The sequence below is a fragment of the Acinonyx jubatus genome, chromosome B4 (assembly GCF_027475565.1).
Source record: "Acinonyx jubatus isolate Ajub_Pintada_27869175 chromosome B4, VMU_Ajub_asm_v1.0, whole genome shotgun sequence".
NCBI lineage: Eukaryota > Metazoa > Chordata > Mammalia > Carnivora > Felidae > Acinonyx > Acinonyx jubatus.
Window position 1 is genome coordinate 128717687 of NC_069387.1, and position 27899 is coordinate 128745585.

The 27899-nt window shown below is 59.2% G+C and overlaps 1 protein-coding gene across 3 annotated transcripts; it reads left to right on the forward strand.

Annotated features, from left to right (window-relative positions):
• The first annotated feature begins 521 nt into the window (after positions 1-521).
• CYTH4 (cytohesin 4) lies at positions 522-27899 on the forward strand. Of its 3 annotated transcripts, none has more exons than XM_027070816.2 (13): positions 522-706; positions 7924-8006; positions 10301-10365; positions 11467-11533; positions 13075-13193; positions 14475-14555; positions 16022-16134; positions 17751-17899; positions 23627-23738; positions 25098-25174; positions 25581-25652; positions 26209-26363; positions 27569-27899. In XM_027070816.2, exons 1-13 carry the CDS (start codon positions 688-690, stop codon positions 27639-27641), a joined length of 1185 nt encoding a protein of 394 aa, XP_026926617.1. In that variant the 5' UTR covers positions 522-687; the 3' UTR covers positions 27642-27899. The 3 variants fall into 3 exon arrangements, with proteins under 3 accessions (XP_026926617.1, XP_053082735.1, XP_053082736.1); XM_053226760.1 differs by lacking the exon at positions 522-706 and adding an exon at positions 5425-6792; XM_053226761.1 differs by lacking the exon at positions 522-706 and adding an exon at positions 6807-7722.

Below are 27899 nucleotides of genomic sequence, written 5' to 3' on the forward strand. Positions count from 1 at the left end.
AGAACAGCTGCAAAGGAGCTTCACATTTGACTAGGAGCTTCCTAGCAGCCTGAGGGAAAAGGGACACTAAACATATGGCCGAGTGGTCACTAGACAGGAAACAGCCAGACTTGTCACGGAGGGGAAGCAAAGCCTTTCCTGGCACTGAATGCATTTTCCTTTTCCCCAAGTAGATGAAAGATAGCTTGTGGGTAAGGGGGACTCTTTGGGGCCCCGCTGACCAAAGGTTTTATCTGGGGAGGTTGCTAAGTAAATGGCCCATCATCCCACATTATCCCCTAGGGAAGGCTGTGCCCTCCAGCAACCATCATCCTCTGTGTGTGCACGGGTGCGGGTGTGTGTGTGTGTGCACGCGCACGTACATGTTTCTCGCTCTCACTTTCTCTTTTTACCCCCCAACCCCTCCCTCTGTTTGTCTCTTTTGCCTCTAAGTCTCCCCAGCCCACACCCAAAAATGCAAAGAGTCCCTGCCACACGAAACTCTGCTGGTTTTAGGAAGTGTTGCTGCTTCAAGAGCCTGCACACCGGGTCCCGGCAGACAGGACTTCCTCCCCACGCGGGGCTGGGAGGGGCCACCCGGAAGGGGCCTGGTGTAGCCTCGGTGACACATCTCTGCCTGGTCAGCTTGAGCAGCAGCTGGGTCAGCAGGCGACGGGAGCGGAGGCCACCCTTCCCCGGGGCTTCAGGATGGACTTGTGCCACCCAGGTAAGCACCCGGGGCCGACCTCTCCGGGCCTCAGTTTCCTCCTCTGTAAAATGGGGACAATAGTGCCTGCCTCCCAGGATCCTGGAGGGAATCCATGTGTAAATAGATGTAAGACAGGGTGGAAATGCAGAAGCATGCAACAAATGTTTACGAGCTCAGGCTAAGTGCCAAGCTGTGCCCCAGGTGCTGGGAGAACAGGGAACAAAGCAGGCCCTGTCCCTGCCCTCCTGAGCTCACGCTCTACAGGGAGAGACAGACATAAAGGTATTAATGTAATGTGTCAGGGGGTGACAGGCAGGACGAAGGACAGTCAAGTAGGATAAGGGACATGGGAGGGGGTGGTCGAGGAGACCTCAGAAGGAGACACCATTTGGGCAGAGACCTGAAGGAAGGAGGGAGTGATCCCTGTCGGTTTCTGGGGAAGGAATATTCGGGGTGGGGGGGTGCAGGGGAAGGAATGACCAGTGCAAGGAAGGTTGCTTGAGTTGAAGATGATGATGTTGGTGATAATGGCCGTCTGGGTGGCACAGGGGCCCTGAAGCTCCTGTTTGGACTTTAAGGGTGGGGGGATGAGGGTGGCCTTTGGGGAGGCTGAGGACACCACCTAGAGTGCCAGTGGAGGGGGCCAGAGAGGAGCAGCAGAGAACCATGGCTGAGCCCCTCCCCAGTGAGCAGGACCGCGTGTCTGGGGGAAAGAGGAGAGACATGTGTACGGTTGCTAGGGAAGAGAAATGCATTTCTGCAAGACAGAGGGAAGAAGAGGGACAAAGTCTCTGTGCCCTGCGATCGGAATGTCCCAGCATCAGGGCGCCTGGGTGGCTTAGTCGGTTAAGCGTCCAACTTCTGCTCAGGTCATGATCTCACAGTCTGTGGGTTCGAGCTCCGCATCAGGCTCTGTGCGGACAGCTCGGAGCCCTGGAGCCTGCTTCGGATTCTGTGCCTCCCCCACCGCCCCCTCTCTGCCCCTCCTACACTCGCACTCTGTCTCTCTCTAACAAATAAATAAACATTAAAAAAAAAAAAAAAAAGAATGTCCCAGCATTGCCTGGAAATCCAGAAGACGAGGGCTTCCAGGAGCTGTCCAGTTCCCCAAGTTCAGATGACGTCAAGCCTGTTAGCAACAGAACCCTTTCTTCAAACAAAACCTAACACTGAGCAGTCTGACCCCGCCCACCGCGCCTCCCCTGACCCCACGGGCTAGGGGGAACATGGTTAGAGAACCACCCTTCCCTTTCAACAGCTTTTGGGCTTTGGACGGCAGGTGGCTCCCAGACCATACAGGCTCCGTGAATAGGTCTTAGGTGGAGACTAGATGACAAGGCGGGGACCCAGCGGGGAACAGCAAGCACCTGGTTTAAGATTACCCGGCAGATACGAAGTGATGGGTCCTTAAGAAGAGGGATGGTTGTCCCCATCACGAGGACACTGAGGCTCACGGAGGTGAACTGAGGGAGAGGACTGACTTACTTGAAGTCAGGGGGCCAGTAAGTGGCAGGGCAAGGACAAGAACTTGAGAGGAGAGAGAGCCACGGGTTAGCCTGGGCTGCGGAAGGTGCAGCCCAGAAGGCGGGCTGCTGCTTTGCTCTGGGCTGGCCCTGGGAGGGAAGGGATTGAGTGAAGTCAACGCAGGCGGTCTGTTGGGAGATTTCAGGTCTCCACGGATTGGTTCATTCATTCATTCATTCATTCATTCGTGTTATAAGCAGTCCTCCGGCGTGCAGGGTCTGTGCTGGGCAGTGCTGGGGACAGCAGGCCCAGCCCTGGGGGAGGCTGCTGGTCCAGGACATGGGGGAGTGGGAGACAGACCCCCAGATCCTGCAGGACGATGACCCAGAGCAAACGAGGAAGCGACTCCTTCCACGCGGGAGAGGGGGAGATCTCGGAAAACTTCCTGGAGGAGTCGGGTCCCCCAGGGCGGCCTCCCCGCCTGCCTCCCGTGTGTTCAGGCCTCCTCCCCCCAGGGCCTGCCGGGAAGGTGAGCGGTCCAGGCAACAAAGCCTCTGTGTGACCAAAGACAGCACCTTTGGGCTGGTGCAGGGAGGCCGGGGAGTAGTTAAAAATAGAGGCAGCTTGGCTCTGGGGGCGGGGAGGAAGCCACACGTCGCCCACAGAGCCTCGGGGGCCGGGGCGAGGAACAGCTCCACCAGACACCCCCTCCTGCCCCAGGGCCCCCCCCCCCCAGACTCTGAGGAGCCTCTGCCCTCGGGCCCCCAGGATAGCGCCCTCCTCCTGCCCTGGAAAGGGGAAGCTGGGCCAGCTGTCCTGGAAACGGGCCTGCGAGCAGAAAGATTTCTAAAAATATGATGGGAAAGAGGAAGGACAAAGGGGAAGTAAGGAGGAGCTGGGGAGGTAGATGGCCGGGGTGGGCACCAGGGCACTGACAGCTGGCCTGGGCACCGTGCAGAGGGCAGCCGCAGCCTACAGCGTGGGGGGCGGGGGGGGGGCGTCCAAAAGCAGCCTTCGTGAGGCTGGAAAATCACCGAGCCCAGGGCAGAGTCAACAGAGTTCACGGTGGCGGCTGTTATCATTATCGTGTTGTTATTTTGCGTGTTTCATGAGCACTGTTACTAAAACCCGACTCCACGGGGCGGGCGCCTGGGTGGCTCCGTCGGTGGAGCCCCTGACTTCAGCTCAGGTCATGATCTCGCGGTTTGTGAGTTCGGGTCCCACGTCGGGCTCGCGGCTATCGGGACAGAGCCTGCTTCGGATCCTCTGTCCCCCTCTCTCTGCCCCACTTGCGCTCTCTCTCTCTCTTTCTCAAAAGTAAACAAACATTTCAAAAAAAGTTTTTGTTAATTAAATCCAACTCCCATGAGCTGCTTCGGTGCTTGAAACCCCAGCGTCACCAGGCTCAGACTCAGAAGTGGCCACTCTGACCCCGCGTCCTTGTCGCCCTCCCTGAACCTCAGTGTCCTCAGCTCTGAAATGGGGAGAAATCCCCGCTTTGAAACAGACAGGCGAAGGAGTGGAAGGCCCCGGGCTTCACGTGACTGGGGCCACCTGCTGGGGGGGTCAGAATCCCTCCAGAAGGGGACAGGGGATCCAGGGGTCCATGAACAGGCCTGCCAAACCACAAAAGAAGCTCTGTGAAGAAAAACTGCAGACAGCCCCCTCCCCACGCCCTCCCACTGTCCTGAGAAAACTCGCCACGCACGCCTATGCCTCAGTTTCCCCAGCTCTGGAGAGTTGGCTTTGTTTTCTCTCTTCCCCCCACCTCCCGTCAAAAAAACAAGGCATCATTTTGCATCTGGCCTTCATTCTCAAACAGGAGCCACGGTCAGCACTTCCGGTCAGAACAACCAGGGACTAGTACCTGGTGGGGTTTGGATGATTTGCGCGAAGATATCTGCCGTCGGAAGACCAACATCAGGGCTGTGGCCTCGGGAGTCCTGGATGGGCCTGGGTGTGACCCCCAGATCCAGCACCTTCCAGCCGTGTCACCTCGGACACAGGACAGGAGGGCACCTGAGAGGGGAGACGCTGAGCGGGGGTGACGAGGCAGAGGGCGGAAGGAAAGGCATTCGAGATACAGGGAACAGCTTGTGCGTGCGCAAGCCTGTGGAGAGGGCGCACGTGGGAGCAAGTGGAGGACGCCCAGGAGGCCTCAAGCCGGGGGCGGGGGTGGCGCAACGTCAGTGGAAGATGGGGCCCTGCCTGCCCAACCGGGGGGCCCGGAAGACTCAGGGTGTCATCCCCAGGGCAACAGGACGCCGCGGGAGACTGGATGGGAGATGCCGAGTGGAGGCCAGGAGACACGGGGTCCAGGGACACGCCGAGGTCGGGGTGGGGGTGGGGCCGTGGAAACGGAAAGGAGATGGACGGGGTGTGGCGCGGGGGAGACACAAGGGTGAGAGAGGGGTGCATGTCAGTGTGCCTCAAAGAGCTGTGAGATCGAATGACATCATTTACACCGAGCCGCTGGCACAAAGCAGGTGTTTTTGAGCCGAAGGTCAATGGGAGACTCTTCCTTCGCCACCCCCCACCTCCTCCCTGGAAACGGGGCTCTCTGGGCCTGCGGAGCCCAGTGCTGCAGGGACAGAAAGCAAGACTCCCAAGAGGGCCACCAGGAGGAGGGCACATGGCGCCACTCCTCGTCCCTCCTGGGTCCGTGTCAGTGACCTGCGGGGGCCAGAACACCACCTGACGGCTGCTGGGTTAGGTTGCATCCTGCATCCTGGAGGATGGTGCCCCATCCAAGCAGGACATCAGCTCCAAGCTGACGCTTTGTTCCACCAGGCTGGCAGCTTCCGGGGGGCGAAGTGGTCCCAGAGGACCAGCGGATCCCCTGGCCGGATGCTCCTCCCACGCCTGCCTTCCTGTGAAGAGAGCCCCTTGGTCCAGCGTGACGTTGTACAGTACTCGACATCTGATGACCCCTGGACAGCGGCGCTGGCCGAGGCTCTGTGGGAAGGAAGGGCCCCCCCCCCCCCCGCACGTCCGGACCACGTGAGGCTTCCGGTCAAGATGGATCGCTGGCCTTTAGGAGTAGAAGGGATTCTTTGCAATCCCATTGCCTCCCGAGTTGGCTGATGGGTCTTCGAGGGGAAACAGTGGGTCTCTGTTGCCGGCAGCTCAGAGATTCAGAGGTGGCAATAGCTCGGGAAGCTCGGGTGGGTGGCTTCTCATGTAGCCTCCACCAGGGCCACGTGGCTACTGCACTCGTGGACAGTTGTACCAGCACTGGGTTGCCGGTCAGAGCCTGGCTAAGGTCAGTGCCGGATGGTTGCTGGGCAGCACTGGTGGGTGTCACAAAAATCTTCATCCCCCGGGTCCACTCCTAGGGGACCACCCACTTGCCTCCTCCCCAGACCCCCCTACTCCCGATCTTCCGATCTTCCTCCTTCCCAGCCTCCGAGAAGTCAAGCCACCCTCTCCTGTTCACTGTTAACCTTAAAAAAACAAAACTGCCAGCTGTTTTCCCGGCCAAGGAGGGGTTTATTCCAGAAGAGTATTAGAACCGCCATCCAGGACAAGCAAGCTGTGGCAAAACCCTCGGCAAGTCCGAAGGACAGAGAGAGGAGTCGCTGTTAGGAAAGGGGAGTCGGAAAGGCTGCGCGATAAACAACAAGTCCATCGGAGTTAACTGGGGGCTCCAGGCGTAGTGGCTTTTCACGGGCTGAGTTGTGACTTTCTCATTGCCTGGGCTGTTTGCACACCATAATTGCAGACGTCAATTTGCAAATTGCACGTCAATTTGCACCCCATAAATGCAGACGTGTTCTTGCTGGGGGCCGCTGCTCTTTGCACATGAAATGGGTGGCCAGGCACCCTCCCCAGAGTCCCGCTCACTGGGAGCCTTTCTCGCCCCTGTCTCTGCAGGACACCTTTGGGCAGGGTTCAACAGCTACCCAGCGTTTACGTGTCCCCAAACACGAAGCCACCGATTCTGGAACCAGGTTGGGGCGCTTTGCTCCTTTGCCAGAGAGATCACAAGGGACCTACCCACGCAGACATAGTGGGAGCCAAAGGACCGGGTGCGACAGCCGTGGATGGCATAGGGGTCTGGGTGATGTGTTCACGGAGCTTACTGGAACCTTCTGGTTTTATTCGCACTTGTTCCTCCTCAGTGAGCCACTTGTGAAGGACTGTCGTTGTGCTCACTTGACTTTATGACCTGGTGGGTCACCCAGAGCCATCTTGACTGCTTGACCAAGGGAATCATCGTATACAGTTGTCATCGCATTTCAGGACCCTTCTTTCTGGGCACCCAGCTTCTCCTTCAGTCAGTAGAGCCTGGGTATGAGTACTGGCTCAGGTCCAGAAACTGGGCAAAACGTCTTGGCTTTTGATGCAGTGGCCGTCCTTGGGGAGGGCCATATCCTCGGGTGAGGCAGTTCCATTTGGCTGAGTTAAGTTCCTGGGGAACTTAACTGTGCCATCAGCAGGCTACCCCCAACCCTACCCCCAGCCACTGAAAGAAATGGGTGCCTTGATCATGAAGGGGAGAGCTGATGGCACAACGCAGCATCCATTATACGTGCGCTGGACCCTTCCCACGTGTCGAATACTTGCTTGGTGCCTCGCCATCTCAACACCCAGTTTCCATCTCTAATCCAAGATGGCAGCTCGGTCAGTGGGAGGGAAAGGTAGGGACAGGGAGCCTTTAATTTTCTCTCTGCTTTCATTTGGGAGACATAAGGGCTGTCCTTGCAAAACCTTAAAGAAAGGTGACCAGGTATTCCCTAAAGCTAGGACTTAAAGAGTTGGGGAGAGTATGGACAGACAGACTGGAGAAGGCATCCCAGGGTCGAGGAACAGCATGGGCAAAAGTGGGAAAGTAAGACAGAGACAGTGTGGGGGGAATGAGGAGCCGGCAGGCTAGACTCCCAGGCTCTTACTGAGAATAGTGGAAGACAAGGCCGGCTAGAGAGGCCGGGACTGTGGAGGACCAGGAGGAGAGCTCTTGCCCTCTAAGCAACAGGGAGCCCGTGGAGATTTTGGCCAAGCGAGTGTTGTGGATGCAACAGGAAACGCGAGGGGTTAGAGGTGAGCCAGCCGACCCCAGTGCGGGAATTGTCACAGCACCTTGCACAGAATGCCAGCACACACGCATCTCCTTTCATTCCGGGTAACGAGAAAAGAGCCCAGGTTTCGTAGCCAGCCCAATCCAAGCCCCACCCGGGCTGAGTCGCTTGTCCCTGTGGAGCCCTGGCCGGGTCACCTCATCTCTCTGAGCCTCAGTGTCTGGAGCAGGAGCTGCGAATTGTCCCCCCACCCCCAAAGCCAGTCTCCCCATCTTATACGGTCGCAATGGTATCAGGACCGCCATGCTAAAGGCTCGCTTCCCGGCCTCCCTTGCAGCTAGGTGTGGTCATGTGACTCTGTCTGACCAATGGCCTGGGAGGCAAAATGATACCCCACTCCCTGGTTGTGCAAATAAATACGCGGCCAAGTGAGCTAACCAAGCGATCTGGGGAAAGAGCAGATGAAAGTTCCAAGGAAGGATGAATGCCGTCCGCAAGTATTTTGAGTACCTGCTACGTGTCAGCTCTTTCTAGGGGGCGGAGGATGCAGCGGTGAGCAAAATTCTTGAAGTTTCTGCTGTCAAGGTGCTGAGAGTATAACGTGTAGAGCAGGAAAGGCGCAAATCAACAAGATGGTGGGGGTGGGGGGGAGGGGAATGTCCCCAGAGGGTACAAAGCTGGGCGGGGAGGGGAGGGGAGAGGAAGGGAGCAAGCCAGGGGACCCCCCCCCCATCCCCGTTCTTCTCTCTCCAGACCCAGCGGAGCTGAGCAGTGGGGAGACAGAGGAACTACAGCAGATCAAATGGCACCGGAGGCAGCTTCTGGAAGACATCCAGGTGCGTGCACACTCACAAACGCACAGGCTCCTGTCCACACGCGTGTTCGAGCCGACACGCCCTCCCACGAGCAAACCCTTATAGGCGCTCACGCAGCCCCGCACTCACTCCTGCCCCCCGGGGCCTGGTCAGAGGGCAGGGCCAGACTCCATCCAGCGCCCCCCCCCCCCGCCCCCGGAGTGGGGAGAATGGAATTCCGGGGGGGCTAGAGAGAGCTAGGAGGGTGGGGGGAGATCGGTTAAGCACCTACTGTGTGCCAAGCCCTGCCTGGTGCTGTCTGCACTTGATGGCTTGGCGGTCCCCGATCCGGTCGCATCTCCACCCTGGGCTCCAGTTTCAGCCCCTCAAAAATGTCGCCCATTTCGTCAAGATAACACCAACGTGTGCCTGGCCCTTGCCAACACAGTTTCTCAGACGTTCACCCATTTGACTCTTAGCAGCCTTCGAAGGCGGGTCCTCGTTCTGTTCCTGGAGCGTGCGGAGCTCAGTCCTGCCCCCGGGCCTTTGCACTCACAGTTCCCGTGGTCCCCGGGACTCTCCGCAGCTCTCCTCGGGGCACCTCCTTCTCACTATTTCGTTCTTGGCTCGAATGTTGCCCTGACTGCTCTGGCTGTGGTTGCTGGGGCCCGACCCCACGCCAACACACGTGTACCTAAGAAAGTTGAAGATACAAAATCGCTCACTCAGCAAGTGCTTTGTTGAGACCTACTAGGTGGCCAGGCTCTTCCTGTACCATGACACGACATTAATGATCAGAGATCGTTCTCTTTTTATTGGAGTATGGTTGACACCCCACGTTCCATTGGCTTCAGGTGCCCCCCCCCCCCCGTGGTGCCTGGACAAGGCTATCCCTTACGCTGCGCCCACGACAGGGTAGCTCCTCTCGCCATTTCATTTGCCCATGACCACCATGATCCCACCCCCACTGGGCTGTGAGCCCCGTGAAAGCGTGGGTCTGTCTTGCCCATCACCATAGCCCCAGCTCCAGAGTCAAAGCATACAGGAGGCGCTCAATTAATATTTGCAAGTGGATCCCCCTTTTATGTGGGGGGAAGCCACTCAGTGACTTGGCCAAGATCAGGTACAGGTACGGTCTCCAGGCCCCTGCGACCCCCCGGGTTCCTGGAACCCAGGTTCCTTTGGGACCGCTCTCATCCCTCAGATTCCAGGGGAAGGCGAGGAGGCGCTAGGGTGCATGTTAGGGGCTCTTGCCAGGTCCCCATGCTGCTGCCCTGCAAGGGTCTGCTGGACCAGCTGCCACTCTCCCGTCCGCCCAACGGTCGTGGCTGGCATAATTAGGGGGTCCTCTGCCCCTGGGCGCCTCCTGCAGGGTCAGGACAAAAATAAAAACAAAAAAGGCTTGAGGGGAGTGGCGAAAGCACAGACTTGGAATCGGGCCTCGGACACGTCCCCTTACCTCTCTGCACTTCAGCGACCTCTTCTGTACATTCCACTGGGGTGGCAAGGTCCCTGAAAAGACAGCCTGCGCGATCTTGTACCCGGGGGGGTCCCCATAATACTGGGCACACAGTAGGCCCTGAGTGAAGGGTGAGCGGCAGAGTAAATGGATGGGGGAGGGAAGCCAGAGAGGAGTTGGGGCCTGGTGCTAGGTTGGGAACTCATTCCTGGTGGCTGGGGAGGCAGTAGGGAGCCACGGAAGGAGCTGGGGAAGGGCAGGCACCAAGCTGTGCTTCAGGAAGCTGGCAGCTGGGCGCAGGAGGGCTTGGCGGGTAGGCTTGGCTAAAAGGGCAGGAGACTCCACAGCTGCAGAGGGGAGGTGGGAGGGCTGGACGTAGAGTGGGGCGAAGGGTGGGGACTTGAGGACCACGTCCCCCAGACAGGAGCCCATAGAGAATCGCATATCAACAGGCAATAGGCTGGCTTGGGATTTTGAGGATAAGAAACATCTGGGAAAGGGAGGGGGGCGCGGGGGGGGGGGCGGGTGGGTTAAGCTTCTCACTCTCGGCTCAGGTCATGATCTCGCGGTTTGTGAGTTCGAGCCCCGCGTCAGGGTCTGCGCTGATGGTGCGGAGCCTGCTCAGGATTCTTCTGTCTCTCCTTCTCTCGACCCCTCCCCGACTTGTGCCCGCTAAATAACATGAAAAAATTAAAATAAAAAAAGAGAGAGAGGGAGGGAGGGAGAAACATCCGGGAAAGGGATCTCTCAAAGGTAGGCGGGCAGTGACAGCTCACTGGAGGTCTGGGGTCACGCCCAGGGGTGGAAGTGGTTGTTGAAGTCTGTCCCTGACTCTCCCTCCCTGTCGCACCGCGCCCCCCCCCCCACCGCCCCGCAGAAGCTGAAGGATGAGATCGCAGATGTGTTTGCCCAGATTGATTGCTTCGAGATCGCAGAGGAGAGGTGAGGAGGGGCCAGGCCAGGGGCCCCTGGGAAGCTGCCATGGTGGCTTCCGAGGATGTCCCACACCAGGAATGAGCAGGAGGGAGCAGGGGCCCTGCCTGGGCCTGGGGCCCTGGTGAAATCAGGGATCGGCCTGGAAGAAGAGGCAGCAGGGAGGGCCTGAGAGCCCATCTCGTGGTCTGGTCTGGTCCTTACTGCCAACAGCCCCCTCTTTTGAGAGACACTCCCCATCCCCACCCCCTCCACCCAAAGTCTCTCCTAACCCGCACTGACCCAGGCCCTGATCAATCACCGGCCAGGAGCGTCACAGGATGGGCTAGGAAAAGGAGCGCTCAGCTCTGTGACCTGGGGCTTGTCCCCGCCCCTCCCTGGGCCTCAGTTTCCCCCCTTGTGGGGAATAAGAAGGTTGGTCCCTACATAATCCCCTGAGGCCCCAGGTACCAACGGCTACACATTCGTCTCAGGAAGTCGCCACCTGGCCCCTGCCGACCCTTGATCTCCGATCACCTTTCTAGCCCCACCACAAATGCACATGGGCCCACACATGGTTGCCCCATGTCTCCAGGTGTCCTGTTCCAGCCCCGACACCAGCATAACATTTACAGAGCGCCTACCACCAAGCTGCTTTAAACTCTTTAGCCTCTCAACCATGCTGGGGAAACTGAGTCCCAGAGAGGTGAAGTGATTCCCCTCGTGTGGCTCAGCCAGCAAAGCAACAGAGAGGGATTTGCACCAGGAGTCGGGCCCCGGGGGCCGTGCCCTCACCCCCGGCCTCCCTGTCATCCTGCCCCCACTTCGAGCACAGGGCCCCCCTAAATGCTCTCCCTAGAGCGACTCTGGGCTTCCAGGGCCACGGCTGCAGAACCGGTTAGAATGCTGGAGCTGGGCCCACTGGAACAGTCCCATCTGGGAGTCTGGGAGGGGCCCAGACCCTGCATTTCTAGGGTCTCTCCGAGGCGATTCCAATGCAGGATGTGAGGACCCCACTTGGAGGCCCTTGGGGAATATTGGCTGTAGCTGCGGAAAAAGCATCCTTGGGGACTGGGGGGGGGGGGTCCTGGGGTTCTGGGACGGTCCAGGCTGACATCTCCTTGTCTGCAGCCGGATGGCCCAGAAAGAGAAGGAGCTATGCATTGGGCGTAAGAAGTTCAACATGGACCCCATGAAGGTAGGGCAGTCGTGGGGGTCTCGGGTGGTCGTGGGGTCGGGGGTTCCGCATGCTGGACACCTTCACGATGTCCTCTCGTTCCCCTCGACTGACGATGGCCCACCTTAGAGGTGAGAAAACTGAGGCCCAGCGGAGCTCAGGACCTTGTCCGGTGGCCCACAGCCTGCCATGGCTTCAGTGCCCTGTCACCCCATAGCAGAGCATGAGGTAGGAGCCGGGAGGAAGTGGTGACATTTTATGAAGTCCACAGACTTGGAGTCTGCTGGCCGAGTCTCTGCTTCCTCCTTTTTAGTAGGTTTTTGGACACTGGGACCCTTAGATTTTGGGGCTCAGTCTCCAGAAGTTTCTCCCAGCCTCTCTGTTGGGGGAGGGCCAGTCTGGGGGTGCTGGCATGGAGCACTGGGGGCTCAGGCTGCTACGACTCTTGTCCCTCCCCCCACCCCCGCCCCCCCCCACCCACACACACCACCTCCCCACCCCCCACCTCCACCCTCCCCTCCCCTCCCCTGGCCTCAGAGCAACCTCTCACCTAGCTAGGTGGCAGCCGGGTCCCTTCCTGCTTGAACAGACAGGAGGAAGCCACAAGCTGACATACGGGGGTAGGGTCAGGGCAGTCAAAGGGTCCCTGGAAATTTACTGCTCTGGCTGAGAGAGTTGCCTCCCATCACAGTGACACAGGCTCACCCATTTGTCACACACCCATTTGCCTTCCACAGCCACGGGAATCGGACCCCTGCCCCAACCGCACAGAACACAGACACAGGCACGCACACACTCGGGCATACAGACGCGTGCTCACACACAGGTGCACATACACACAGAGCACCTGGGAGGGGCCACTGAGGGGCCCCCAGGACCCTCTGCCTGTCACTGAGAGCCCCTCACAACGGCCCCCCACCACCACCTTCCAGCAACCTCTTCCCCGAACTCCCAAAGTTAGAAAGACAGATTCTGAGCGCCTGGGTCGTGAGGTGTGCGTGATATTGTCACATCGGAAGCAGGTTTCATGTAGAAAGGGACAGAAAGTCGCCACGATGGAAACTCTCTCCCTCTGAATGCTGGGACGTGGCCATCTCCTCTCCTTTTGATTTAGCCGGATTTTTTTCTAATTTTTTACACAATGGACATAGATTGCTTGTGAGGAAAAAAAACATGAAACGCTATTTTTAAATGTATGAATATGAAGGGGACAAAAGAAAGGGCTGAATCGTTGAATCTTAAAATTATAAATTCATAGATTCACTGAAGCATGTAATCAGTATGAGCCTGAACGGGACCCGGGGAGCCCCTGGCATGAGCCTGGCCCGCTGCAGGATGCTCTCTCTCTTCGCATGCCTCCATTGATGGGGACCTCACCACCTTCCAATGGCAGCTTCTGTTAAGGAGGGACACAACTTCCCAGAAAAGTCTGTGCCAATGTCAGAATGCCAGGTCCCCCCACAGCCTGCCTCACAGTCTGGCCACGGGGGGCCCCTCCCTTCCTCCACTGAGGCCAGCTGCTGGGGGGGGTGCTGATCATGAGCTCCGTGTACCCCCTCCAGGGCGTCCAGTATCTCATTGAGCACAAACTGCTGACCCCCGACGTCCAGGACATCGCGCAGTTCCTGTACAAGGGCGAGGGCCTCAACAAGACGGCCATCGGCACGTACTTGGGGGAGAGGTAAGGCGGTGCGTGGCCTCAGGGAGATAGGGAACGAGGGTTGCGCAGGTGTGTGTGTGTGTGTGTGTGTGTGTGCGTGTGCGTGTGCAGGTAAGTGAGTGAGCGAATTATGTTAGGGAAGTCCTAACTCTTGGGGCTTGAGACAGCTAACTGATCACTCCCCTCCACCTTCTGAACCAATGCCTGCCTTCCTGCCTGCCTTCATTCACTTATTTGGTCAACAGATAGATATTTTTTAGTCTCCACTGTGTGCCAAGCAGTGTCAAATCCCCGGACTTATACTAGTGACCAAGATAAACAAAACAAAACCCCTGCCCCCGGAGAGGTACGTTCTAGTGGGAAAGACAGATCCCCAAATATGCAAAATACATTAGAAAATGTTAAGTTCTTTGGACTGCAAAGAAAGCAGGGAAGGGAGATGAGAAGCGTTGGGAATCATGGGTCAAGGGCCGTGACTTTAAATACTGTGAGTAGGAAGGGTCTCGTCGAGAAAGTGATGTTTGACACGTAAAGGAGGTGAGCAGTGAGGACATCTGGGGGAAGAGCATGCCAACGGGAACAGCCTGTGCAAGGGCCCTGGGGCAGAAGCATGCTCAAGGAATAGCAGGCTGGTGAGATCAGAGGAGACCAAGGGAGGGAAGAAGTGGCAGGGGGTGAGGTGGGGCCCCATGGGAGGGTCTGGGCACAGGAGGGGTGAGAAAGGACCCCTCTGGGCTGTTGGGGGAGGCAGGCGGGCTGTAAGGGACGAGGCAGCAGCCAGACCAGCAGCCTTTCTCCCGGGCTCCCCAGGGGACACGTTCCTTCCCCCCGAGACGGCAGGGGATGCTGGTGCAAGAAAAACAGAGCTTCCCGATTTGAGCTGGGAAGAAGGGAGAAATAGGGGTAGGCCCGGCTCTCTTCATTTCACAGAGGAGGACACTGGGGCTCCGGGAGGTCCAGTGGCTTGAGTAGGGTCATCCAGGCAGGAAGTGACAGAGAGCGCCCCCTCCCCTCTCGGGTGAGAACAGCGCCAGGGAGCCGTGGGGGAGTTGCAAGGGGGGGGGGGGTGGGGGTCTGCTCCAGTGTGAGGACCTACGTGTGCACGTTGGGGGGGGAGGGCCTCAGACGTGGCTCAGCGGACCGGAAGGTGGCTGGATCCAGAAGGAGGACGCGCGGCTCCCCTCCTCTCCCTCCCCCACCTCGACCCCTTCCCCCACCCCACCCCCCCCCCCCCCCCCGCCACCCAGGAGGCGGGTGCCGGCAAGTTCCCAAGCGGTGTGCCCTCCTCCCTGTCCCCTGCAGGGATTCCTTCAACCTGCAGGTCCTCCAGGCCTTCGTGGACTGCCATGAGTTTGCCAACCTCAACCTCGTGCAGGCCCTCAGGTGAGGGGGGTGGGGGGGACAGCCGAGGGGGTGGCAGAGCCTGGGCGGGGACCAGGAGCCACATAGCTAACAGCACAGACACAGCAAAGGGGAGCGAAGAGGAGGACGGGAGGACCTAAGGAGCCGAAATGAATTACTGACAGTTACCACCTCCTGGAGCAGAGGTCAGGTGGGGTCATCAGCTCGGCCCCCCTCCAGGGACAGCGGGGACAAGCGTCTGGCTTATCACAGTGAGCGCTCCCGGTGTTAACTCCACGATTAGAGCGATAGTTAATCACGGCACCCATGGCTGCTGTTACCCCTGCCATTGCCACTACTTTTGAGATTAGGGTTTTATTCATTTGATTAGTGCAGCATAGTGGGCATTCCCTTTGTTATGACATATTGAACTGTGGAGCCAAGCTGCCCAGGTCATAGCCCAGCTCTGCTACTCACACACACACACACACACACACACACACACACACACACTCAAAACTCCCCGTGCCTCAGTTTCTTCATCTGTAAAAGGGAACAATAACAGTACCAAAGTCATAAGGTTGTGACGAGTAAAGGAGGAGGTACTTAGAATCGGCTTAGTAAGTCTTGCTGCCTGAACAGTCGGCTCCCCATGAGGGTATTTGATCCGGGCCCTGGAGGATGATCGGGAGTTTGTATGTAAGGCAGAGAAGGAAGCAGCCAGCACCCTCCAAGCAGTGTGGCCTTCCCTCCAGTTCCCCTGTTCTTTAAGGGAGAAGGGTCGGTGGTCGGGAGGCTCCCATATTCATTCATTTGTTCATTCATTCACTCTTTCACTCCTTACGGGGCAGTCCTGGGGTTCCCCGAGCCTGCGTGAGGCCCAGCAGCAGAGGGGAGGGGACCAGCCGCAGACGGTCCTCGCCCTGGAGGAACGCAGTTTTTTGTTTTTTTTTAATTTTCTTTTCATGTTTATTTATTTTTGAGAGCGAGAGAGAGAGTACAAGCAGGGGAGGAGCAGAGGGAGGGAGACCCAGAATCGGAAGCAGGCTCCAGGCTCTGAGCTGTCAGCACGGAGCCCGACGCGGGGCTCCAACTCGTGGACCATGACCTGAGCCAAAGTCGGACGCTTAACCCACTGAGCCACCCAGGCGCCCCTCGAGGAACTAAGTCCCAAGAGCAGGAAGCCCAGCCGGGGGAAGCCACTTGCGGAAGGGTCCCCAGCCAGACCCCAGGGCAGACAGAGCCCCCCCCCCCCTCCCTGGGCTGAGGCGGAGGGGCCACAGATGGTTCTGGACCCCAGACGGGCCGAGGGGAGCGCCCACCGAGCTCTGATACTTTGAAAGAAAAGGCACCTTCCCGTGACCCTACGTGATGGGGACAGACGCTCCCACCGACAGGATGAAGACTCTAAGGCTTAGACAGACAGAGCAGCTTGCCCGGGGTACCCCCGACACCTGCCCCCGAGATCCCCGCCCACTCCATCGCCCACAGCCCCATTCCTCCCCCAGACAGTTCTTGTGGAGCTTCCGGCTGCCCGGCGAGGCCCAGAAGATCGACCGGATGATGGAGACTTTTGCCACCCGCTACTGCCTCTGCAACCCAGGCGTCTTCCAGTCCACAGGTGCCGGTGTGGGATGGGACCCGGGGCTCCAGGACCCCTTCGGAGCTGCAGGCCCGGATCCTCCTCCCGAGGCGCCAGGGTCGCCCCACCCCTTCCGGTTTCCCACGGTGTCTGAACAGGGCTTTAAAGGATGAACAGGAGTTCTGCCCAAGGTCAAGGGGAGAGAGGACCTTTTGGGGCAGGAGTTTTCATCTGAGTAAAGGCCAGAAGCATGAAACACCCTGTGCAGGACGTAGGGAGCACAGGTGTATGGAAAGATCTCCACGGAGATCAGAACTCCGTACCCCCACCGCCACCCTTCCCCCCACCGCGAGCTGGGCAAGAAATCATCAGGGCAAGCTTGTCCTGCCCTCCTTCTCTGTTCCTGAAGTTACCATAACAACAAGAACCAATTCCGTTAGTTGAGGACCACCCGTGCAAAGTCATCTGGTCCTTGCATCCACTGTCTGAGGCCAGGAACATCCCCCCTCTCTGCATATAACAGAGACTCCGAGAAGTGATGTGACTTGTCCACAGACACAACGCTTCTTGGCCGTGTGACCATAGTCAGGTCCTACCAGTCACTTGTCCTACCTTGTAGTTATACAGAACTGGGGGGGAGGGGTGCTGGTTTATCTGTCCCCCCCCAACACACTAGTCTAAACATCCCGCAGGGCGGGAACCGTATTGAATGTATTCGCCAATAAATTCCCCAGTCCGCAGCACTCTGTGGGTACGCAGTAAAGATTTCTGGAAAGGAAGGGATTTTACAGCACCAGATCTGAGTCCCAGTCTAAGTATGCAATTTTGTGACCTTGGGCCTGTAACTTAACTCCCTTGGGCCTCAGTGTCTTGCTCTGTAAAATGGGGTTACTCGCCTCTCAGGGTTGTTACAGGGATGTAGAGCTTAGCACAGGGCAAGCACCGGCAACTACCAGGTTCTATTAGGTGCCGCTGTTTTCGGAGGTAGAGTCGCCGGTGTTCTGGGACATGAGGATACTTCAGGTTAGACCTCCTCACGTCACCAGTGGGGGGAGCTGAGGCTCCAGGAGGTCAGGTGCCTTCCCAAGGTCCACCAGACCAGCCGGGGACGCACAGCCGGACTTCCCTGACTCTGGAACCCGGGGCCCAAAAACGCCCCAGAGGAGCATCACCTCCCTCCCCAGTGCCCAGCCCAGCCTCTCCCCCAAGCCCATGAAAGTCTGAATAACAGAACAGGAACTCGGGCCCCCAGGAGCCCCGCAATGCCAACAAGATTGCCGAGCAGAACGTGACTAAGCCCTGAACAGTGTGGCCAACAATAGGTGTTCCGCGGAGGCAGGGAACAGAGTGGGCAGAGAGGCTGGAAGGGGTCCGGGAGAGGCTGGAGCTGGAGCTGAGAGATGAGGATTGAAATACGCAGCAAAGGGAAGGGGAAAGGCAGGGGCCCAGCGGGAGCAAAAGTGCAGAGGTGGGAAGGCAGCTAAAGGGAGCGGGGAGGCCAGAAGAGTGGGGAGGGGGCGGGGCCTCGAATGCCAAGCCAGGACAGCTGGACCTTCGGGGACTGAGATGGGTGATGATGGGCCCCTCGAAGGGGTCGGGGTAGAGGAGGCGAGAGTGACCAGCGCCAGGCCTGTGACCCCTGTCCCATCTGGCAGATACCTGCTACGTCCTGTCCTTCTCCATCATCATGCTCAACACCAGCCTCCACAACCCCAATGTCCGGGACAGGCCACCCTTCGAGCGCTTTGTGTCCATGAACCGTGGCATCAATGGCGGCGGTGACCTGCCTGAGGAGCAGCTGCGGGTAAGAGGGGCACGGCCCGACCCACCTGGTCCCCAGGCATCTGGGAGGGGTTCGTCCTTAGGTGGACAGCCCCAGGGGGGGCCCCTCTGAGACAGACCTCTGCAGGGGGATTCTCTGCTGGGAGGGACCTCCCCCAGGTTGGTGGCTGTCGTGAGATGGGCATTCCTGAGTGATCCCCATCTTAAGGGCGATGTCTGAGAGAGACCACCCAGGAGATCCCCCCCAGACTTCATCGTTTGGAGGATTCTGGGCACCCATCATTCACACCTTCCAGCAAGGGTGCCTCGCGCAACTCAGGCGTATTGCCTGGAATCCCAGATTCTTAGACTCTCAGCGTGTCAGAGCCGAAAATCCTCAGACTCCGCTAAGACCCTTCCCTCCTTCAGAGAGGAGGAAACCGAGGTCTTCCGCAAGGCAACTTGAGAGCCAAGCAGAACCCAGGCCTCCCATCTCTCCATCAAGCAGCCCCCCATTCCTGCCGTATGGCACCGGGCCCTGTGCTCGGCATGGGGCACCCACGGATGCGTCAACCACAGGCCCTGCCAGGCCAAGTTCAGGGTCTGGTGGGAAGACGATACATAAGTGAATTGTAGCCCTGTGTGATTCGTGCCGTCCTAACTGTGGGAACATAGCCACAGAAACACAGAGGACGCTCCTGTCAGTCTCCTGGGGGCAGGGGAAGGAAGGGTGCCATCTTGGAAGACTTCACAGGGGAGATGACTTTTGAACTGGGCCTTGACGGTTGAATAGGAGTTTTCGCGGAGGGGAGCAGAGAAAGGACATTGCACAAAGGGGAAGCAGCCACAACCCAAGCCCGGCCTAGCTGGGAAAGGCAGAAATGTCCAGAGTGGCTGGGTGGGGTCAGGGCATCCCAGGCTTTGCATGACAACCTGTTTGCTGTGGGTAACACGGAGCTAGGAACAGTTTTGTAAACACGGGAGTGGGATTCAGAGCCTGGTGCAGCAAAAATGAATTGCCAGTTCATTTCCAGGACTCAAGATGCCCCAGAGCTCAATAAAGCCTCAGTCACCTCCCTGTGAGAGGCTGGCAGGAGGGGAGGAAAGGGTGTGAACCCCACCCTCCCAGCTCAGCACCCTGCAAACCTCCAGCCGCAGAAGTCTGGAGGGAAGCCTGGGTCTGGAAGGACCCTGGTGCCCCTCCGTGTTCAGGAACTGCCACGCCCTTAGCCCACCACCCTCCTTGGTCCCCAGAGGAGAAAGTTTATCACGAGGAAAGGGACAGCCGCGACACAGAATGAGGGCTCCGCGAGCTGGTTGGAGCTCGAGTCAATTCCCATCTCCCGTTTGCCTGCCGGTGACCTTGGGGAATGACTCACCCTCCCCAAGCCCCGTTCTCTCAACCAGGAGAACAGGGATAATGACGCCTGCGTCACAGAGCTGCTGTGAGTAGCAATTTATAAAAACGTAAAGGGCATAGCCCATGCCAGGTACGCAGCACAGGCTCTAAATGGCGGTGTATGTCACTATTAAGAATAATTAACCATAATTTAAAAAAAAAAACCCACCACTTAGTAGAATGCCCGGAATGTGAAATGCGTTTGGAAATCGGTAACTCATCTCATTGCGGCACTCAGGAAGCTGAGCACGCCTTGTCTGGCAGGGGATGAGTTAATGACACGCAGGCACCGGCTCCCCGATCTCCCAGGCAGCCCCCCCCCCCTACTGCGGAGCCCCCAGTGAGCCCAGCGCAGCACCTCCCTCCTTAAGTATTTCCCCCCCCAACTCAAGCCTTTTGTTAATAACAATGCGCTACATTTGCATAAAGCTTGTAACTTTCTTCTCTTAGGGCTTTAGGCGTCTATTATGCCAATTTAACTTACATTCTGCCTGGGAGGTTGGGGAAGGGTTTATTATCCTCCTTGGCAGCCAAGAGAGGCAGCCACAGAGGAGGGGTGGAGGTGGGGGGGCGGGGGGGGGGGGAACAGAGCGTTAGAGTCACAGCCACATCCAAGTCCTGACTCCCCCACTCTCTGGTTGTGTGACGTTTGAGAAGCGGCTTGACCTCTCTGAGCAACCAGCTCATAGGATTAGTGTAGACATGTAAGGTATTTAGCAAAGTGCCTGTGTGGTTAGCGTGGCCGACTAATCCAGAAGCTTCCCGGGGTGCAAAGAGAGCCACGAGGGCCTTGGTCCTTGCTGTTCGGGGCTTTTAGGGCAGAAGTTGAGAGTGCTATGTGGATTGGGGGGGGGGGGTGTGCATTTGCCTTCTCTCTGGGCCTCCTCTTCCCCGTATGTAAAGCAAGAGCTCAGCTTTAAGCACCTTTCAGATAGTCAAAGTTTACCACTTTGAGGAAGGATCCCCCACGACGGTACTGGAGCTTGGGCCCTGCTGAGGACACCGTCACGTCACGCTTTCAAGTGACCCGATCTGTGAAATTAAATTAACACAGACACATTACCTGAAGCGAGGGCACACAGACCACGAGGGTGCGCAGCTGGACAAGGCTTTGGAGAGGTGCACCGCGGGAGGCCGGGGACGGGCGGGTTGAGCCCATCTTGTCCTGGCCATCCTGATAGGAATGGGGGACAATGCCCGAGAGACTCAGAGCAAAGGTACGGGGTGTGGACTCGGGATAGGAGATCAAATCCCAGCTCTGCCCTATGGCTGTGTGACCTGGCCGGTGAGCCTCAGTTTCTTCATCTGCGAAGTGGGCAGATGCTGCTGCCGACCCAGGTTGTTCTCCCGAGAAGCAGAGTTAATGCACTCCAAGCTCCTGGCACTTGGCAGGCATCCAAGAAATGCCGAGAAAGGAACCACTCACCTCCAGAGAAAGCTGCCCCAAGCGGGAGTTCAGGTGGAGGAGGGGAAGGAGAGAGGCCAAGAAGCGGTGCTCGCTAGCCTCCAGCCCTCCAGGGCTACAGGTGGAGAAACTGAGGCTCAGGCAGGGGAATAGTCTCCCAGTTCAGGGTATCTTCTGCTGTGGGCAGGCCTGGACCTCGTGGGTCCTTGTCCAAACATCTCCATCAGAACTGACCATCTCCCGGGCCCAATCCTCGCCACTCTATGTTCTCAGTAAGGTCTCCTGACGGCCTTAAGCAGTGGGTGCCATTCCCACTTTGTAGCAAAGGAATCTGACACCCAAGAGAGGTAGCTGGCCAAGGGTCTCCTAGTTTGTGAGGAGACCGGATTTGAACCCATGTCTGTCTGGCTCCAGGGTCCTTCCTTCTGCAGAGACCAGAAAGCCAGATTTGGGGACCAGTTGCTTCCCAGCTAAAGGAATCTCTCAACTCGTGTGATAGAAAAGATCCGGGATTGATTTGGCTTCAGATATGTCGGCTTCAGGTTCAGCTAGATCCAGGTGCTTAGTGAGGTCAGGACTGGTCTGTCCATCTCTCAGCAACCTTCTCCCCCACGTCAGCTACCCTCTTAAAAAAGACTCTCTTCAAATTGCAGCAGAGATGGCCCAGGCGGCTTCGGCGGGGCTCATTCTCACTCAGCAGTTAAAACTAAAGTCCCAGAGCGAAGTCTTATTGGCTGGCATGGGTCACGTGTCCTCCCTGACCCAGTCGCTGTGGCCAGCAGGAGGAAGTGTCCTGATTGGCCAGAGGGGAGTCGCTTCCTCCCTCCTGGAGCCTGGGGCGGTGGGGACAGTGGGCGTCAACCCCTCCCGACAGCCTGGACAGAAAGTGTATGGGCACGTGGGTCCCCAGAGGAAAACGGGTGGAGAGGGACGGACGCAAGACCAGCAAAAGCACTGGAAGGTGGCCGTTGTCCTTCTAATCACGTCCACCCAGCCAGGTTCGGTGGTCACCAGCTCGGGCGCAGGGGTGTCTACTTAAGGGGGAGGGCTGGTTGTTTACAAGGTACAGGAAATGTGGGTGAGCCGAGCGGTTTCCTTTATGGGGGCAGCATGTGCAAGCTGATATGCCACCCACAGAAGCTTCCAGGGGCCCCCTTGTGGGCATCACGGAGGGGGGCGGGGGCCACCCGCCTCCCTGCCTGCCTCCTAGACCTCCCAAATGCTTGCTTGTGCTGACAGCTTTGCTGACAGGGTCTTTCTGCCACTGGCCTTTGTTCAATCAGTCAACACCCCTTGGGAATTCTCAGGGGGCCCGGCTGAGCCCGGGCAGGAGGGACAACAGGGCTTCCCAGCTGTGCTAGGGGTGCAGGGGCTCCGAAAAAGAGACCCACACCCACCCGGCCACAGCCAGGCCGAGCCAGGGACCCTGGAGTCAGTCAGAAGACATCTCCCCCAAACCCAGGAAAACCTGCTGCCCGTGGGGTTGTAACGCCCCACGCCCCGCCCCTTGAGCTGTCAGGTCAGAAAAGACCTTTAAAACCCAGGAGACACGATTCTAGATTCCAAAACTTCGGGGGAAGCAAAGAGGACTGGGGAAATGGTTCATTTGAAAATCTCAAGGAAGCCTCTGGACGGCAGTGTCTAGAAATGTGACAGAAGGAAATGACTTCATCATCTTTGAGATGGAGATCCAGCATTGGGTCTGGTTTTAATCAGCAGAAACGGTTTAGAATGTTTTCCCCAACACTCGGGAATATGGGATGGCTGATCCTGGAACACAGTGGCCCACGGCAGGGGTTTCAGCACACGCAGGGACGACCCACTGTGGGCCTCCACGGCTCAGCCACAGCGAGGTCGCAGCCCTGGCTTGCATACCTCCAGTGACGGGGGACTCATTACCACACAAGGCCGCTCCATCCGTATTTCAGCAGCTCTAACTGCTAGAAGGTCCTGCATGGAGATGATTGTAATCTGTGTTCTGAGAACCCTCACCCCCGTGGTCACCGCCCACCCAGAACAGGTCTCTGCCCGTGAGAGCCGAGTTCGGCATCCCGCCTTGAGTCTCTCCTTGGGCCAGGCCTCTCGACATTGGCGGTCAATCCCTAACTCCCCGGTGGCTCCTCTGTGTCCCCCTACCCAGGGTACACCTGGAAGTCTCTGTCACTGCAACTAAGCAAAAGGGGAGCCCCCTCCCCTCGTGGATGTTGCCCAAGATGGCCCTGACCCTGGCCGCCGCTGTGCCCTAGCGGGTATCTGTATATATCTGGGTGTGTGTGTGTGTGTGTGTTCACACAGGTGAACATGTGTGCGGGCGTACAGGTCCCAGCTGAGGGTCCTTGTATCCCCCACCTTCAGGAGGGAGTCCCTGACTCCCTTATCTGACCCATAAGAGCAGCTCTGGGTGGTTGGGTGAAGGCAGGGGCTATACTCCCCCTTCCCCTTCACCTTCCCCTGGACTTGGGGGGGGGGTGGGGGGAGCTCTGAGCCCTGCGCAGTCCATTTACTGGGAGTTAGCATCTCTCTCGCCATTTTTGCTGATGAGGCCTGGCAGCTCAGAGAGGTTAAGGAACATGCCCAGGGTCACACAGCCATCAATTCATGCTGAGATTTTAACCCAGACAGCCTTCCACCAAAGCCAGTGCTCTTACTGAAATGCTGCTGGCTAGAATTCCAGCAAAGGTGGCGGGGGGGGGGGGGGAGCGGATGGGGGGTGAGGACCATCACCCGCCTGGTCGGTAAGGGGTTGCCAACCTGCCTTAGGCAAGGGCCGTGGGCAGGGCCGCCACACGGTCCTCGCCGGCTCTGTTCCACCTACAGAGGGGAGGCCTGACGTGCGGGTGGGGTTCGCACCAGCGGCCTGGGGGAAGCGGGGAGGGTCTCGAGGCCACTGGGGCCAGGCAGGGGCCCAAGCCCTGGAGCAGGATGGACCTCACAGCCGGGTCTCTCCCTCCCTTCTCCGGGGACAGAACCTCTTCGACAGCATCAAGAGCGAGCCCTTCTCCATCCCCGAGGATGATGGCAATGACCTCACTCATACCTTCTTCAACCCCGACCGCGAGGGCTGGCTGCTCAAACTGGGTGAGGCGCGCACTCGGGCACCCAGGGCACACGCGTGACACCCGCACGTTGACATACGGCCTCGGGGGTGGAGTCGGGCAACCCCAGGTCCCGTGACCCCCAGGGCGGTGGGCTGCCTGCCCCAGACCTCCCTCCGTGTGTCCTGGGAGTGAAGGGGACAGTGGGGGAGGGGAAGGACGAGCAGGAAGGGGGGATGAGAGGCCAACAGGTCCATAGACCCTTCAGTGGCAAGTCTGTCTGTCTTCCTGGAGGGCTTCTGAGGAAGCCCAGCCCAGAGAGGTGAGGGTACCCGTCTGAGGCCACACAGCCAACAAAGTGGCAGCTTTGGGTGGGCAGAGGGTTGGGTGTCCCTGAAGGATGTGGGAGGGAGTGGGCAGGATGTGGCTCAGGGGAGCTTCCCTTCGACATGACTAGGGGCAGGGAGGCCCTTCCGCCTGCAGAGAGGAGCCGTGGGTGGGTGCAGGGGTGCGGGGACCACAGCAGCAGGTGCAGAATCTGGCAGGGGAACCATGGGGGGCAGCCCAGCCAGGGACAGTGGCGTTCTGAGCCAGGTAGGGACAGACACCTCACGCTGGAGCGGAGACCTCGGCCGGGGGTGCCCGTCTGAGCCCTCCACCTCTGTGTGCCCACATGCCAAGCTGCCCTTCTGCAGACCACTTGGTCCTTTCTCGTCCCGCTGGCTGTCCTCAGCCCCAAGGAGGCTCTAAGTCACGAATCCCAGCTCCTCCACGCGTGTGCCGGCGGTCAGGTTCCCTCAGCCTCAGCTTCCACAGCCGTGAAATGGGGATCACAGTCACTGGGCGGGTTCACCACGCAGCAAAATGGCCAAGCCCTTGGGGTCGGGAGCGAGGACACCGGGTTCGAATCTCAGCTCGGCTGCGGGACCTTGAGCTGACAGCTTCGCCTTGGTCTCTTCATCTGTAAAATGGGGTTAATGATGGGCCTCCCCTCATAGGTCGTTCTAGGGGTGGATTAGCAAATATGTTCTCAACACATCTAGAACGTTGCCTGGCAAATGAAAGATGAAATGCTTAGCACGGTGCCAGGCGGGGAGCAGGCCAAGGGATGAACTGAGGGGGGGAAGGGTGGCCAAAAAGCACGGGGAATGTCCAGCCACTGTTCCCGGGATCGTGTCACGGGTGAGCGGCTCAGGGCAAGCCGGGGAGGGGGTGGGGGGTGACTGGAGCCACTATGGTTTGGGGGTGAGAAAGCGACGGGTCTGGGGGAAAGTGTGGTGGGCGAGGGGCTGGGAGGCTGGAGGGGAGGGGACAGAGGAATGCACTCAAGGCCCCGCTCTTCCAGGGAAGGAAGTGTCTGTGGCCCAGGGAGAAGTCTGACCTGGCTCTTGGCCTTTTGCAGGGGGCCGCGTGAAGACGTGGAAACGGCGCTGGTTCATCCTGACGGACAACTGTCTCTACTATTTCGAGTTCACCACTGTGAGCAGGGGGCTCCCGAGCCTGCCTCTGCCCCAGCCCCTCCCCACCCCCTCCCAGAGTCCAGCTATCAGAGCTGGGGGCCCCTGTGAGATCATCCAGCCCCCCCGGAACCTGTTTCACGGGGCTGGGGGGGGAGGGGGCAGGCACTGAGTTGCAAAGGGGAGGAGGGGCCGGGCCAAGGTCTAAAGCAGGGCGCAGATTATAGTCTGGCTGCCGAACTCCCAGCCCCGCCCCTCCCGCCCCACCTCCACCTGCCACTCCCTCCCTCTCCCGGACTGGACAGACTCTGGGAAGATGGGTGCACGCCTCTTTGGGTTTAGGGAGCCCCACGAGTTCACTCCCTGGCCCGGAGGCTCAAGGCTCCATTTGCCGAACCCGTGGCCTTTCCCTCCTGTTCAACTTGCAGGACAAGGAGCCACGGGGAATCATCCCCCTTGAGAACCTCTCAGTGCAGGAGGTGGACGATCCCAAGAAGCCAGTAGGTGTCCTGGGGTGGCGGGGCGGGGGGGGGGGGAGGGGGGGAGCCCCGAGACCTGAGCGGCTGGGGGAATTTCTGAAATGGGGTGCAGGGAGAAGGTGGCTGGGCTGGTCCCTCCAGGGCGCCCTCTGCGGGGCTCAGGGTTGCCTCGGTCTCCCTCCTGAGACTGTGGATCCTGGGGGCAGGTCCGTAACATCCAAAAGGGCACGGTCTCATCGTCTCTCAGAGCCTGCCTCTGACGCTGGCTGATGACCTTGAGTAAGTCTGTGCCTTTTCTGAGCCTCGGTTTCCCCAGCTGCCAACTGGGGGTTTTCGGGGAAATGGTGGGTTTATTGGGTCAGTCCTGGCCCCTGGTCAGTTCTCGATGTGAGGAACAACTGCTCCTGCCCGTCCTCCCAGCACAGGAGGCGGGCCCGGGGCGGGTGTGGCCTGCTGCTAGTCCGAACCCCACATGCCGAGTCCTGGAAGGACCCCCAGGAAAGCCCAGCCCAACCGCCCTCTCCTCCCACCCCTGCCCGGTCCCCCGCCCGGCCCTCACCCGGCCACCTCCCCACAGTTCTGCCTGGAGCTTTACAACCCCAGCTGCCGCGGCCAGAAGATCAAGGCCTGCAAGACCGATGGCGAGGGCAAGGTGGTGGAGGGCAAGCACGAGTCTTATCGAATCTCCGCCTCCAGCGCCGAGGAGCGCGACCAATGGATCAAGGCCATACGGTAAGGGGGGGTGCCGTTCCTGTGGCTTCCGGAAGCCCCTGCTCCTCTCCGAGCCTTGTCTGTACGAGGGGCTAAATCCAGAATCTCCCTCTCGTTTCCGGCTTGCAAATCCCTTCCGCCCCTATTCTGTGAACACCCCCTCTGTCGTGGGCACAGTGCCAGGCCCCGGGACTCAGGGAAGGGAGGCCCCAACTTCACGGGCTGGTGGGAGGATCCCGTGCGTTGTTGCACGAAAAGATCTTGGCCCGGCACCCGGCACGTGGCAAGTGCCCTTGAACGGCGCTGTCGTTAGCATCAGGATCCAAAAGGGGCCCTGGAAAGAGCCGGTAGAGACGGAGGGCAGGCCTTTCCAGGCAGAAGGACCAGTCCCGGCAAGGACCGGGGGGCCAGTCAGGGTGTGGCCTGCTTGGACAAGCACTCTGGAGTCCCGGGGTGGCCGGTGCCGGGCAGTGCAGGGGCCTGGCCCTGCAGGGACCCACCAGGAGGTGACCAGGCTGCACAGGATAGCAAGGCCTTGGTCCTCCTGGCGACTAGCTTCTCCTGGGGGCACTGGGGGGCCGCAGACCGGTAAACAGAGTAGGGGGGTGGCCAGGTAAGAAAACCCATGGTGTAGGAGCTGACTTTGAGGTGGGCGGTGGAGGGACAGGTGGAAGGCAGGCAGGGGAGGGGCGGCAGCCGAGGGGGCGACACGGGTGAGGCTGGGTGGCGTTAGCCAGAGGAAGACACAGGAGTGGTCACTCGGCCAGGGGCTGTGTCCCAGGCACTGGCGGGGTCTTTCCCCTCAAGCCTTGGTAGCGGTCCTGTGAAGCTGCAGGCCAGACCGGCTCTTAGCCCCATTTCACAGATGAGGCCCTAAGGCCCTGACGGGGGAGGGGCTCACCCGGCCACACAGCCAGCGCGGGGCAGAGCCAGACCGGCAAGCAGGTCCGAAGAGGGGTGCAGAGCCCTTTGGGGGCAGAATTCCCAAGGCTGGTCAGCTCTCGGCCTCACCCTCACCCCGGTCCACCCGGGGGGGACTCCAGGGCAGGCCAGCACGGCTGACCCACCGTAGCTCGGCCCTTGTTGGGGTCATCTGGCCTTTGTCCCGCAGCAGGGCTGGCCGTCCCCTCCCTGGGAGACCCACAGCCCTGTTCCAAGCCCCGGGAGCCGAGGCCCACGGGGGAGCCGGCCCAGCCCTGACATCTTGTCACCTGCTCTCGTTTCAGAGCCAGCATCACCCGCGTCCCCTTCTACGACCTGGTGTCTGCTCGGAAGAAGAAGATTGCCAACAGGCACTGAACTTCCTGGGAGGCGGTGCCGGGGGACCCCACGACCTGTGGTACCTAGAGACGTACCTCCCCCCCCAGGACACGCTTTCCTGGCCCACGGACATCCCCCCGGCCCCCATTACTTCGGGCGAACAGGAGTGGGGGCGGCCGGGCTCGGGGGGGGGGTGGCCGGAAAAGTCCGAGGGCTCAGAGGTGGCACTGAGGCACCGCAGCCCCGGCCACGAAAGGCCCCCGCCCTCCGCCCCAGGTCACTGCAGCAGGGAACGAG